Source organism: Kwoniella dejecticola, chromosome 8 (genome assembly GCF_000512565.2).
Source record: "Kwoniella dejecticola CBS 10117 chromosome 8, complete sequence".
Taxonomy (NCBI): domain Eukaryota; kingdom Fungi; phylum Basidiomycota; class Tremellomycetes; order Tremellales; family Cryptococcaceae; genus Kwoniella; species Kwoniella dejecticola.
Window position 1 is genome coordinate 337,147 of NC_089308.1, and position 14,423 is coordinate 351,569.

At 47.8% G+C, this 14,423-nt stretch overlaps 5 protein-coding genes across 5 annotated transcripts; 3 read left to right on the plus strand and 2 right to left on the minus strand.

The window, feature by feature from the left end:
- Positions 1 to 129: 129 nt before the first annotated feature.
- On the plus strand, positions 130 to 993 carry I303_106448 (uncharacterized protein; the record flags this gene model as incomplete). Its single annotated transcript, XM_018411553.1, has 3 exons — positions 130 to 331; positions 455 to 604; positions 785 to 993. 3 exons carry the CDS (start codon positions 130 to 132, stop codon positions 991 to 993), a joined length of 561 nt encoding a protein of 186 aa, XP_018259365.1.
- Positions 994 to 1,798: 805 nt separating this feature from the next.
- I303_106449 (uncharacterized protein) lies at positions 1,799 to 5,437 on the minus strand (the record flags this gene model as incomplete). The annotated part of the gene is made up of 7 exons (XM_018411552.1): positions 1,799 to 1,962; positions 2,035 to 2,062; positions 2,172 to 3,024; positions 3,093 to 3,161; positions 3,230 to 4,529; positions 4,587 to 4,638; positions 4,703 to 5,437. The coding sequence occupies 7 exons, from the start codon at positions 5,435 to 5,437 to the stop codon at positions 1,799 to 1,801; spliced, it is 3,201 nt and encodes a 1,066-aa protein (XP_018259364.1).
- A 364-nt stretch (positions 5,438 to 5,801) lies between these two features.
- I303_106450 (uncharacterized protein) lies at positions 5,802 to 7,143 on the plus strand (the record flags this gene model as incomplete). The annotated part of the gene is made up of 5 exons (XM_065969375.1): positions 5,802 to 6,374; positions 6,453 to 6,517; positions 6,661 to 6,787; positions 6,946 to 7,030; positions 7,106 to 7,143. The coding sequence occupies 5 exons, from the start codon at positions 5,802 to 5,804 to the stop codon at positions 7,141 to 7,143; spliced, it is 888 nt and encodes a 295-aa protein (XP_065825447.1).
- Positions 7,144 to 7,773: 630 nt separating this feature from the next.
- Positions 7,774 to 10,366, minus strand: I303_106451 (uncharacterized protein; the record flags this gene model as incomplete). Its single annotated transcript, XM_065969376.1, has 9 exons — positions 7,774 to 7,887; positions 8,051 to 8,209; positions 8,314 to 8,398; positions 8,459 to 8,503; positions 8,633 to 8,800; positions 8,879 to 9,612; positions 9,675 to 9,697; positions 9,766 to 10,071; positions 10,165 to 10,366. 9 exons carry the CDS (start codon positions 10,364 to 10,366, stop codon positions 7,774 to 7,776), a joined length of 1,836 nt encoding a protein of 611 aa, XP_065825448.1.
- Positions 10,367 to 11,150: 784 nt separating this feature from the next.
- Positions 11,151 to 12,776, plus strand: I303_106452 (uncharacterized protein; the record flags this gene model as incomplete). Its single annotated transcript, XM_018411549.1, has 7 exons — positions 11,151 to 11,186; positions 11,241 to 11,313; positions 11,388 to 11,494; positions 11,566 to 11,701; positions 11,800 to 12,024; positions 12,094 to 12,372; positions 12,556 to 12,776. The coding sequence occupies 7 exons, from the start codon at positions 11,151 to 11,153 to the stop codon at positions 12,774 to 12,776; spliced, it is 1,077 nt and encodes a 358-aa protein (XP_018259361.1).
- Between the last annotated feature and the right edge of the window lie 1,647 nt (positions 12,777 to 14,423).

Here is a 14,423-nt window from a genome sequence, read left to right on the forward strand (position 1 = left end):
GGATGAATGAGTAAAGTTTTATAAGCTCAATCAGCCCATACAAGAGTCAGAAATCAATCGACCATCGGCAAAACAAAGAGAACATCAGAGGATTTGGCAAAGCTTTATTTAAAAGGTCTATAACGCACAATGTCAAGACAGCTTGATAACGACAACCCCACAATCTTCGCGCCGACAGCCTCGACTTCGACTAAGAGGATACAGAAAGGCAAAGCGAGTCTATGGTCTGAAGAAGCTCTTTTAGAGGAGGATTATGCGGTATCAGGGTATGGTTCTGGATCGGGGAGCGAGGAGGATGAGAGGGAAGATATCGATGCGGAAGAAGTGTATGGTGAGTCTTCCTGATGGAGTCGTATGGAAGCGAATACCCATTGTATACCAAGTTCTGCGAAGGGAGATTAGAGATACCATCTGGTTTGTTTGATACTGACGATATTCTCCTTCTCCTTCACAGACTTGCTACGCTCAATAACCGACCCTGAACATCCAGTCTCACTCGAAGCGCTCCGAGTGGTCAATCCCGATGATATCCACGTAGCAGGTAATAGAGTGCTGGTGTATCTCACACCGACGATTCCTCATTGTTCAATGTCAACTCTGATCGGTGAGTCGTTGTTGTTGTTGTTGTTGTTGTTGTCTGAGCCGAGAATCGGGGCAATACTGTTTTTATTTTTATCAATCAATTCGAGCATAATCAGAACAAATACTCAAATATCACATATCTCATTGATTCGATTAATGGATCAGGAACAGATAACTGACCAATAATGACGATCCAAAATAGGCTTATCCCTCCGCGTCCGACTACTTCGAGCATTACCAACTCGATACAGGGTAGATATTCGCATCAAATCGGGAACCCATCAATCAGAACACGCCGTCAACAAACAGTTAAATGACAAAGAACGAGTCCAAGCTGCCCTGGAGAATAAACATCTGTTGGGGGTTGTAGAGGGGTGTCTGCAGACTGCCGATAAGAGGGGTAAAGCTTAGAGCTAGGCACTGCGACGGACAAGTGTTTCAGTACAATTCACATTTGACATCTGACATCAGAACTCGAATGAGCAATGATTTTAGTCATTCTTCAGCCTTCGTTTCTGATTAAGCATTTCGCATGTCCGCATATTATTGCTTCTTCATCTTCATTTTTATCCTCTTTGAACCTGTACTTTCGTTGTATCCTGCTTCGCATCCGCATTCGCCTTCGATAGTACATCTATCCGTCCGTACAGTTGGTATGTCATGTATTCATATGTCCAATACTGCTGGCATTACCATCCATCGCTGCCCCCATGATGATATCGATTTGCATTCGCTTCTTCCTTCTCATATTCGACTTCTGACTCCGTATATCTGACTTCTTACTTCTTATCACTGTTTACGGGTACGACTGGGTATGCCTTTTTGGGAATAAATACCGCTCGTATATGTAATTGGCTTCTTCTATCTATAACGCTGACTGTACGATTGTACATCATCGGACATCGTCCTACTCCTTCCTTGATCATGCTAATACTTCTTGGTTTGTACTGACAACAACAATAACCGAGAAACTCAATTGGATAAGTTCGCTCTGCCATCTCCCAGCCTCCCAACCTCCCAACCTCCCAACCTCCCTACCAGCCCCGTGAGATCGCACCGTATTTCCTAGCCTCTCTCTTCTTTACAATCTTTAGACAGCCTTCATAGCTCTAATGCCTACTATCTTGCTGATCGACCTCGCTAAAATGACTAGGTTCGAGCAGGTACCTGTTACCCTGGCGCATCGGAGCTCGACCCATAATAGAAAAGCAGATCATTACACCCTGCACGGATCCACGCAAATCACTCCACCGTTCTCATTCCACGCATATCCCCATTCAGCTAAGACCTGCTTGACGCTCGTCCCCAATCTGATCTTTGACGCTCCTCGTAAAGGATCTTGAGATCCTACATGTTTCTCTTCTCCAATCACGATATACGCTAAGAGCGTTTCATCAATCAATCAGCAAGGAGCAAGTAAGAGGCGATGAAGCAGCACGGTCCATGACTCACCTAGACCTCTGAAATTCTCTCTTTCGAGCTGATAATCGCACTCATGTTAGCAACAGTAGCAGTGAAAATACGTGACAGCGGGACAGCGTGAACGCTATTGAGAACTGAGAGTCAAAATCAAGTCGAACAGAGCTCACCTCAGCTAAGAATTGTCCAGCGATATCCTGCGCCTCATTCCCATGCAGCGTATGTAAATCCAATAACGCCTCAACTCTCTCTGCCGAACTCAGGAATTCCCCTCCATTGACATTCTTCGGCGCTGTACCCATAATGACACCCAATCCCCCCGCACACTCTTTACCTCTTTCCGACCTGTCCGTCGGATCATCGCTCCAGCCCGGATCCCTCTCTCGGATCGCACGTTGCGCCTCGATCCTACGTTCTTTCACTAGTCCCTGCGCCGCCTCGCTACTCTCATTCAACATACGCTGGTTCAGCGCTTTCCCTTCTCGCGAGAATCGTTTGGCAGCAGCACCATCCCCACGGCGAAAGGCGTCGGCCGCTCTGGCCAGACAGGCGTTTCGCGCATGACCTAAGCGGATGGCTGTGGATCGGCTGGACATATATTGATCGTTCGTGGCTGAGCCGGTCTTGAGCGTGGGTAGTAAGGATGGGGGCCGTAGTCTGATACGTGCGGACATCTTTGGTAAAGGTACAGCGAGGGATAAAGAGGGGGACGCGGAGGGTAAGGCAGGGGATATCTGGGCGTTGGGTAAAAGGGGTGATTGACGCATACCGGAAACTTGGAATGTGGGAGGTGCAAGACCTGGCGTAGCTCGTTTGACCGCGTTGGCGAATCGATTCCGAGATGGATCAAAGCGACCGCCGCCTCTACCCAGCCTGCCCGCCATTAAGTCAGGGAATTCCTCAGTGGGCGTGTATGCAGCTGGAGAACCTCCTCTAGCATATCCGTCGGACGAGATTTCTACGTGAGACATGGCAGAGGATAATGCATCCGGATCAAGGTTGTTCGGAAGCTGATGCAGAAATCTGTCACACCAGACGCAGTCAGCTAAAGTAAGCTGAGGAGCGCGGCTGTCCATGCCTAGCCGACTCACTCGCAATTCGGTCCTTTAGCACAGTGCCCTCTTAACCAGAACCGACACAACGCTCGGTCGATGTCATGGCTGCATATCGGGTTATCCATCAGCTCGGTTGTTATGTTGAATGGGGGGTAAGAAAGTGTGAGACTCACCTGAATCTGCAGTCAGACCGCCGGCATTCTCCAGCCAAGAAATACCTACACATCTTTCCACCGTGTCCGCCCGGACTTCGTCCTCCGGCAGGTAAGAATCCAGGCGACAGATCACCTCTGAACGACCTTCCGCCTTGTGTGAAATATCCTCGCTCCGGCGCGTGATGTCCAGGAGCGATATTCCCGCCTCTGACACCTACACCTAATAGGGGTCTAGGCGAAGATACCCTCTGAGGAGTGGATGCGCCAGAACGCGGGTGCGTATGTTGCGAGACCAAGAAACCCATGGCTGATTCGAAATCGTATCCTGATCTATGGAGTGCGTCTTCCAGTTCGCTCCGCGGTACAGAGGTAAACACCGAACAAAGTACATCTAGCGGTGTCATGCCTGATCCTGCAACATCTTCATCGCCACTACCTATGAAATCTTGTTGATCTCCTGAAGATTCCGAAAGGCCATCATTCGAGTAGTTTCCCGACCTACCCCCCTGAGCAGGGTTGGTAGTACTCCCAAACGGCGAGAAAGGTTTCGCATCCATATTTAAAGCCGAGAGACCTCCGGAAGAGGTCTGATCTTGATGATGTAATTTAGGTAGACCTTTACCGAACGGCGAGAACTCATCTTCATCATCGTCATCAGGTATAACGCCCTTATACGAAGATGTCCTGCTGAATGTAGGGGTATGTGCGCCTGAAGCTGAACCCATGCTCAAACCTGGAGAATTGAAAACGTCGGGCATCTTGACCGTGGTCCGGTTAGGCGTGCCTATAGGAGAATGGAATGGGGAAGATCTATCGCTGAATAACGGTGCTGCGATTGCTATGCTTGAATTTGTTCTAGACATACTGGTCGGTCCTATAGCTCTGAATGGACTGGCAGATCTGGGCGGTATATCGGAAGTCGTGATATCTTTCCAAGGGTCAGAGGGCAAGAACGGCGTCGATGCCTTCTCCGATGCGGCGGGCGGGGGATTGCTGGTACTTGATCCGCCGGAGACGACGCGCGTGGTAGGAGAAAAGGTGGCGGCTTTGGCGTTCAACATTCTGGGGGAGATTACTGGCGAGCCAGAAGAGCTGTGGCCAGAGGAAGAAGGTGGTCCTACTGGATTTGCGCTGGTCGGGGCTGGTTGAGCAAGGGCTGGAGAAGGGGAATGAGGTCGACCGAGCGGTGTGCGATTCCGAAATGAGGGTACTCGAGTAGGAGTAAAGGGACGTAAGGGATGGGCAGCTGCTGGATTCGGAGATCCTCGAGCTCGTGAAGGTGTAAAATGAGGGGCGTATGGGACTTGATCGACGTCGTCTGATCATACATTCACACGATAAGGAAGATTCAGCGGATATCAATTGGCGCACTCACCCCTTCTGCGATGCATACAATCCAAACATACTTGATCCATGAGGATCTCGTCCTAATAACAAGAGAGCATTATTCAGCTATGCCAAGTAGGCGCAATGTCAGTCGTGCTCGCTTACCTTTGCTAGATTACCCATGAAAGGCTTCAAGACGTCCTTGACCTTTTCTTCTTCCTCATTATCGAGCAATTCCACAATACGCTTCACCAGATTATCCCTCTCGACACCAGATACTCCACTGCTTTCTGGTCTGCCACTCTGACTCTGACTCGTGGTCAGCTTGGGCTTCTTCGGAGTTTGCAAGGTGGTAGTCACTCCATCATCGTCGTTGTCGTTGTCATTGGCGAATGAGGAAGTTGAGGTAGAGGTGGGGGTAGTCAATGGTGGTGAAGGTGATTCGTCATCTGATTCTCCCGACGAAGACACACTTAAAGGGTGTTGTCCTGTAGTCGAGGACGTCGAAGCATGCTTGGTAGGACTGATATTCACGTTCTGCAGTAATCCGAAGATGTAATTTGCCAAATGAGGGTAAGTCGTTACCGTCAACGAGGGCGTAGGTGCTGATACCTGTGTAGCGGGGGTATTGGTTGAGGTTGTTGCTGCGGGATTAGGCAAGATTGGTGGTTGAGCTGGAACACCGAGACCGAGGAAGTTGATATTTGAGGGCTTCCTAGGTGAAGGCGATCGAATGGTGTTGTTATTTGGATCGGCGTGTAATGGTGTAGATGAACCCGATGCTGAGGCTGAGGCTGAGGCTGATGAAGGTGAATGTGTATGTGTCTCAGTCACGCCTTGACCGCTTGATATGGGTACATCATCCTGTTGTAACGAGTCTGCGTTGGTGTCTGCACTCATCTTGATGTGTTGGTAGGCGTATTGAGTGTCAGGAGAGACTGATGAGGCTCATCGATGTAAGCTATTATACAATCGTTAATGGGTATAGACGATAGGTATCTCTATGTCACTCGTACTCTCGTACAACGTGTTTCAAGAGTGATTGGATGATGGACAGTATAAACTCAGTACACGCTAAAATCAAAGAGATGACGCACACACCCATAATCAATACTTTCCCACGGTCACTTGACTTTGCTGATCATCGGCCTCAAGCGACATAGAGCCAAGCTAACAAAGTGCTTTGTTACCTTTCTTCTTCGCATACAAGCATATACGATCATCACAACAAGAAGGAAGAATAGCAGTATACTGTATAGTCAAAATGTCTGAATCCACACTACCGACAACATCCCCAGCTCAAGGCGAAGGTTCCGGATCAACAGCGACGGGATCTACAAACAATGCCACGTCTTCCTCCTCAACCGAAGTAACCCAAACCAACAACGAACAAATACCGAACGGCTCGAGTACCAACGCAGAAGCAGGTCCATCCAGCACTTCTGCAACTGCTCCGGCCCAAACCCAAGATCAGAACACATCTCAAAATCAAAGTCAAGACGAAGACGTGAATATGGAGAATAGCGATAACAATAATCCTCAACCCACAAATACCCTTAATGTCGATGGACGAACATCAACATCTCAGAGCAACGGAAATCCACCGAAAGGCGAGCTTCATCCTCCAGTCGAGGAGCGAGAAAAAGGAGCATCAGGCTCAGGAGAAGGAGAGGGACAGGAAGGACGGGGTGCTCAATCGCATCCTCACGGAGCAGAAGAAGAAGATACTCGACCTGATCTGACGGAATTATTCGCTGCGAAACGAGAAGAGGAATTGGCAAGGAGAGATAGGAGTCTGGTAGATTTCTTGAGCATGTTGGATGGGTACAAGCCTTTGGTATGCCGCTATACACATTCGATCATTACGAAGAGATACGAGTGCGTTAAACTGAGGGATCGTCATGGGACCGCGTAGATACCTGAAGAAGTCACCGAATATTATCTACAGAGATCCGGATTCGAATGTTCTGATCCTAGACTGTGAGTCGGCTTATTGATCGCAGTGTCACCTCACGCATTTGGCGAGCAGGATCGAAAATCGTGAAACAGATTAATAGGGAGACGTTGGCTGACCATCAAGTGTTTAACCTGTTGTCCGCAAACCCGTATCTTCTCAATCACAGGAAACGACTATTATCTCTCTCAGCTCAGAAATTCATCTCGGACCTAAGTAGAGACGCATATCATTTCGCCAAATTACGAGTGAACGGTACGAATGCCGGTGGGAGAGGTAGGCCTGTTGCAGGCGTGGTGAGTTTTGTCACCGAGCAATGATCCTTTCACCTGGATACCTGGATCTCTCTCACTCCACCTTCTACCTCACTGCCTTGCGTCCAGCATGAAGCATAAAGGCGAAAACAAATTGGACAAGGACAAAATGAGCTCACATGCCATACGTATGCCTGCAGGACCGCAATCGAGTGGTATTGACAATGGACGATCTGAGCTTGGCATTAGGGGAACACGGTGTGAACGTCAAGAAACCCGATTATTGTGAGTGTACTTCACTTCGTCAGCTGCAGACAGAATACTATGCTAGCCTATCACCACAATATCATTCATCAAAAGGCAAGGTTCCACAAAGTTCTGAGGGAAAGAAGAACTGACCTTGAGATCAATGTTACCCTCCAGATTTATGATCCGTAAAACTAACCAGGGGAAACCACTCGCATTTTAACCCCCATCCCCATCCCCATCTTACTGTCAATCTCAGACTCAAATCCGCGAATTCCTCACGCTCACCGCAATCATGTACTCGCTGAATCGCATATACATAAGTTCCTTCATCTGATCAATCTCCCCGAGACGGTTTATGTACGTAGATAGCCATCACTTGCTTTCATGCGACGTATAATACTGTATCTGAATCCAAAGGCCCCTCAAGAGCAGCGATAGGGATAAACGGTCCGTCGTTTGATAAAGCATCAGCAGGAGTAATGTGGAAATGCATCTCCTTGACCACGACTATGACTACGACTACGTCTTTAACCACCATCCCGGAGTATCCGCGTGTAGGCTTCGTTGCTCGTCACATGCCGTTTCTCACATTGCATCGTATCTCATTACGTCTCGTTGTACGTTGAAATTTGGTCTCCTTCTCAATTGCATTCTCAAAGCCGTGAGATTAAGTCGTTAAATCCCATCTAATAAACCAAATAACCGATTGCCCTGATAGACATTCAATATGCTGTCAGTATCGATACCGAGCCTACGTTCCATTATGCGTTGGGTCTAACTTACAATAATGGGAACCCACTCATCAACCCCATCCAAAATACGATATTCCCGACTGTCTTGTTTTTCTTCACTGCCGGTAATTTACCAAGAGCAATCATGGGTAATTGAGCCATCTAATTCGGAATGACACAGGTCAGCGAGTCAGCGATGAACGTCTAGTCCAGTGAGCCGAGTATTTATCCTCTCCTGGGAATGCAGAAAAGCAAGCAAGAATCAAGAAGCAAGAAGCAAGAATCAAGCAGCAAGAACCCAAGAAGTAACCCTGTGGAGACCCACCTGCATCAAGAACAAATAAGGTCTGATCTTCTTGGTCACTACAGCCATGACCAGCTCATGGCACAAGGCAGAGACGAAGAAAGTGACGAATGCAGCGGACGATCTGGAAAGTCGGAATCCTGAGATTGTCGACGCGTATACGTGTCTCAGGAGGAAAGTCTGCAAGTCAATAGAAGTGAATGGCAAGCAACGAGAACGCAGTGTAGTCAGTTTTTCGTGTCTCGTTTAAGTTCAGATTGAATCTATTGGTTTAAAGGACCCACATATACCGGCTTATTCCATTTTCGACTGAATTCATCCCATGTAGTCGAATTCCACCAATCTTGATAGAATTCCCTATCAGCGAAGCTGCGATAAAATCTCATCAGATAGCTGGAAGAGGATATGTTGTAGGACTTCGTGACCTACTAAGATAATTCTGCGAATCCCGTACAGACGCATTCGAAAATAATGCTATCGTCCAGTATCAGCTGAGTAACCTTGATCGTAAACTTTTCCAGTCAGCTTACTAGAAAATCCTGTAATAAGGCAGATATGAGCTATATCTCTGCAAGGGAATTTGTAAGCAGGAACTCGACCTACAGAAGGTAATTGACCATCATGGGCAAAGCAAGATTGATGAATGATTTGAACAACGAGTCTCCGGGTTTCGGTATCATCGGCATGATGTAATGCTCCGTGATCGTGTAGATCAGCGAGAAAGTCCCCAGTGTAGCTACGACTTTCTCGAGGACAACAAGCGGTCTCATCCTGATACAATCGAAACACGAATCAGCTAAAATGTCTCGTGGTGTCCTGGATTAAATCAAGAAGTATAAGGTAACTTACGTTTTCGTGCGCGGGTATTCAAGCTGATACACCAGTGTGGGGAAAAACATGAAATCCAAGAAATGCCTATACGTAACATTTTGTGGCCAAACCAGTCCTGTTCCGCCATTAGAGATCAACTCCTCTTGCATAGCATCTATGTTTCTCGCTAGAAGAGCAACCTGTTCATTGCTAGACCAAGCCAACGGACTTGGCGGAGCACGTTCATGCGGAAGTGTGCCGTGTGAAGGCTCCAAAGAGGTTCCTAAGGGTAAATTAGGTCGCGGATCCGGCAAGGAGTCCGTGGCTTGATTCTTCTTCTTCTTCTTTGCCGCAGTACTTGTCCGTTGTCGAATTTCGGCTGAAGGACCTAATCCTCCAAGCGAAGATGGTTCTGGAGTTCTTTCTTTGATAGCGGTTATTGTAGGGGTATTTCCATTCGCACCGCCGATATCTGTGAATCCACCTAACTGCTTCTTGAGGATGCTTGCTGGATCCTCGTACCCCGACGAAGTTCCTGAAGGAGCGCTGAAGCTTGTCCGACTGGTCAGAGCTGGTGTACCTGGACCAGGAGTACCGACTGGAGTAGGGCCTTCCATGGCTTCTAGTTGAGCCTTGCGCTCGGCAGCCTCGGCTAGCAGCTGTTCTCTTCCGCCATCGATGTGGGTGATCACTTCGTCCAATTGTCGTTTCTCCTCCTGTAGCTGGAAATATACAGTTGCTAGCATACCGTTGTGGGCCATATACGAGTGCATCTGAGGCGTAATTGCGTGAGCTGGGTCGGCGCTGATGACAAAAAGCTGACAGAAAAGCTCACCTTCATCATAGACGATAAAGCGTCTGTACAATATATAACAGTCAGTCAGGACGTGTTTAATGGTTATCGCCGACAGGCTGAGTGCACTCACGAAGTACCAAGAAACCAGATTGGACCCAATACCATTGTCTATGCCATCCCCACCAGACTGCTGTCCCAAGATACACAGTCTGAAAAGTATGCTGGATGATCAAACCGGTCCAGCTATATTTGTACCATCTATACTGGAGACCTTTCACGAACGGCACGCAGAAAAACATCGCTAGTACCATGACCAAATCCGATATCGCTAATACGAGCGCATCTCCCGTTATAAGCCGACCAAAAGTCCAGGAGAGCGGCGTCCGGTTTTCTTCCCATGACTGCATAGATGTCCGCAGGAATAGAAGCGCCAGACCTGCGCATTCCGATCAGCTGGATACACTGGTGTACCAAAGAAGCAGAAGAAGGGAAAGTAAGTCAAGGAGATTGAGAGGGGGAGAGAGCTTACCGAACCAGAATAAAACGAAGAATCCTCTGAATTGATCATTCTGCGAACGTTCATTGGTCCGATCTAAGCTTGATACTCGCGGTGTGAAGCTCAGAACGGCTTTGAGCTGGGCGTTGGAGCTTGACCGGTATGGTCGAACATGGATGATACCGCCGGGAGTGTTGATGACGTTGTCTTTGGTTTTCGAGAGGGTCGTAACCATCTCTACGGATTCGTCTGCGATAGGTGGCGTGGTCTGTTTGGAGGATAATGCAGGGGGAGTATCAGGAGGTCGGGACGATGAGCTAATGGTAGGTGATTGAGCATAAGTTGGTATTCAACGATATATGAATATGCAAATATGCTTGAAGTTTTGACTTACCGTGTAGATACCATTTTATTGGCGGGATGCGTAGACTAATGCAAAGTTCAAAGATTGTATTTGGTGCAAAGGATGTCTTTGCGGTGATGATGGGAGCGATAGTGATGATCACAGAGGAGACTAGTTGTTCTTGATGGTCCAAGTGTCAAAGGGATTAATGACGTTTGACTTCAATGACCAATCGATTTTTCTGAGCTGTGCAAAGCACCTTTGAACGCAAGGTGGCAAGACTTCTCGGAATTCTTGCGAGTCTGGTGTGCTTTGTTTTTGTTGATAGCCGAGACAGATGATCAACGAAGGCACATGTCCACTAGGGGATGATGTACGACGAAGCTGGAAGAACGTGAATGTGATTCCAGCGAGTCGCTACGCAAGCATTAGCGCATTAGCCAAAGAGCTGCGCGACGTCATCCCATAATTTCCGTTTGCTTATGCTTGTTTCGCAGGGACAATTCAAGCCGACGCGTACTGTCGCGGAGATTAAACGAGTGTCCGCGAAAACAACATTGAGGAGAGCGAGTGCACAGACGCGAAATGTAAACAAATGGGTTCTTCTACTCGTTGATTTTCGCCTGTGTGGAATCCTATCATCCTTTAATCTGTCCAATCATTGAAAATATATAACATGGCATCAGCGACAACCTCGAAAGGAGTCAAGAAGGTGAGCTGTTGGGAAAGGTCGTCGTCGTCAAGAAGCAGCTGACTTGTCGCATAGGTGGGCAAGGAGAATGCACCCCCTTCCAGGTCAACCAAGAGGACAGAAGACGGAGACGGAAATCGATCCGAAGGTAAGTCACGTCGTCCTGACCACAACTGTCCCATTGCTTGCACACCGACTCAACTGATTCGTGCATCCTGTTAGGGTCAGACGCCGATGACCTGCCTTCTAAAGCCTCGAAAGCACCTTCATCGAAGTCAACAAATGTAGACGAGGATGATCCGAAAGAGCTGAAGAGGAGATTGAAAAGTGTAAGCCAAACCAATGACGGGTGCCTACTGTACTGAAATGACCTAGCTGATCTCTCTCTTGCATTTTGTAGGCGCTGGCGGATCGTGAGCGATATCGCACGCAACGAGATACCTATTCGACCCAATTCGAAGAATTGACTAAATCCCATTCGGATGGAAGCGATCTCTTGGAGAAATACAAGCAGAAAGCGGAACTGCAAGCCAAGGGTGAGGTCTCTTTGCCAATCCCATCTTGCTCCACCATTACTGCATTCTTCGCTTGACAGCCTTAATGAAACTGTTCTGAACTGATGGTCTGCATACAGCCCAAAACGACGTGATAGCCGCTCAAACAGCATTAACCGAGAAACTGCAGGCTAAAGTGAAATCACTGGAGAAGGCTTTATCTTTGAACGAGAAAGATAAGGAACTACCTAGTGCTGGTGGACCTTTCGATGATCCGAGTACGAAGGCAGATCCAAAGGACATCAAGGCTCTGAAGGATGAATTAACCAAACTGAAAAATGAGAGTAAAGCGAAGGATACCGAAAGTGAGTTTAGCCGAAAGACCGTGCAGTCGTCTCACTCAGGGCGAATACTGATGCATTGCATTACCATAGTATCGGAACTTCAAAAGCAGTACAACGCAGAAGTGGAGTACTCGAAGTCCTTGATAGCTGGAAAACAATCCCTTAATTCCTCCACCAACAAGAGCCTTGGAGCTAGTACCAACTCTGCTCCGTCATATAGTACGAATCCTGAGGAAGCTGCCAAAGACGCTGCCAGTCTGGCATTGTACGAAGATCTCACTCTAATTCAGATTGCCAATGTGAAGATCAAACCTGCTAGGATAGGTAATGAAGAGGTATTCAACTGTATTTTATCTGCCGATGGTCGAAGTGAGTCCAATCTCCAGCTTCTTTCGCACCGTCATCATCGTCTTTCAGGAGTTCCGTAGTACCTTGCATCCCACTGAAATAATCCCTTCGCTTCTTTACATTGTGTATCACTTATCGGCTATACTCACGATGCGACTGTATGCTCTGAATGATTGCTAATCTCCTATTTTACACCTTTGTTAGGCCTCAACTTCAAATTGAGATGCTATAGAGAAGTAGACAGATCCGAGACACCACCGACTTACACCAAACAGGTCCACTATACACCTGAGCTCCTCCAACATGAATCGGAAGCATTCATCAAACGCCTCGATTACTTTGCCAACGAGTTCGTGGTTCCTCGAGATCAGCTGAGCGGATTCATGTTGGAGATGCGAGCCAAGATGAGCGACGAGTGCGAGTGAGAGTCAGGAGCATTTCGTATAGTATAAATAGATTTTTCCCCTTATTTCCGGAATCCCTGATAGCGAATATAGTGGATCTTTTGGATTATTCGATCTTGTATGTATTAGCTATTGACGTTTGTCCGTCAGCAGCCAACGAATTCCAGGGCAGGCCTAGGCGCGAATGTCGTTTTATTTGGTCTCGTTTCGTTTCGTTCAGAAATGGCAATGCAAGAACAGTCGAAACTTCAAGTTGTCTGCACTCACGCATTGTGCACGCTCCCTTCACAAAGGCTTATGATATGCACGCGTAACATACTGATAAGCAAGGTCGGGAATTACAGGACAGAGTCATTCGATAAGCTGTTTCAAAACATTTCTTCGAAAAGAGATCTTCCTGCTTCAGAAAAAAAAAAAAAGCAAACACATCAGCAAAAGTGAGTTACAAGTAAAAGCAAAAAGAAATATTGATCGCGCGTCTTCAAGGAAGACTTACGACGTGCACCATCGTAAAGGGGCGGCCGGCCAAGCTAAGAATGCGTGGTTCACATTTCGTGTGAACCACGACTTATGTCCACCGCAGGGATCGACCTGCGGCGCTACTAAGTGCTAAGTGCTCCCATGTAAGGGAGCATACTAAGTGCTTAAAATCGTAACCGTTAAGCTACGCAATGCTACGCGATCAAAGGGAGGGGTGAAGCAGGGTTTATGTACTGTACCCGTCCTTTTGATTGATTGGTGGACTGAACGTGGTCCGAGTGGTCTGTGCGTTCTTTCATGGTGGGGAAGTGAAAGCCGAGCGGTGAGTGGGGAAACAGTTAAAGGAATGTTGTGTGTGTGGGTGCCACTTCAGTCGAGCTGACGAGAGATCTCAGTGTACTTTGGTTAGTCTGCTGCATCCAAGCCGCGGTGCAGCTGTATTCTCAATACAATTAGACAGATCGCGTCTGTTGGACAACGCGAGTGGCTCACAGCGCTGGTAATCGATAAGGCGAAGAGGGCTCTCAGAACGCATACGATGTGAAGGTGTCCTGCACCGTACTATGATCACGGACTGCCAATTCGCCAATCATTACTCGTCCGCACGGTCCACTCGGACGCTCGGTCATCTCGGACACCTTTTCAACCCTGATTCTTGAGCTGTTTCAACTCTCTTTCTCTTCTTATCTCATGCATCACATTATGAACATCGCTCAAGCCATAGCTTATAAGAAACAGCATCCAGAGGAGAGTGTTGGGAAGGTAGCCAGACGGTTCCAGGTGCCAAAAGCGACTTTTCATAATCGCTTGAAGGAGGTCCATGCCCCCAGGGGTGAAAATGCAAAGCGACACCTCTCAACTCAACAGGAAGCCGCCCTCATCGATGAGATCAACGCATATGCAGGCAGAGGTACATACTTGACCCCCTCTCATGTCAGACAGCTTGCTCGGGTGCTCTCTCAGCAAGAGATAGGAAGGAATTGGGCGAGCTCTTTTATTCGCAGACACAGAGACACCTTATCTTCGAGATATGTGAAAGTCCAGGACGCTGCAAAGTTCAAAGCAAACTCTCCTGAGGTTAGACAGATGTTCTACTCTATTGTGAGTGTTTCTGGTAGTTCCTCCATCGCTTTCCTACTGAGAATACTTGAGAGAATGTGTGGATAACATCAGCTAGGTCAAAGCGGC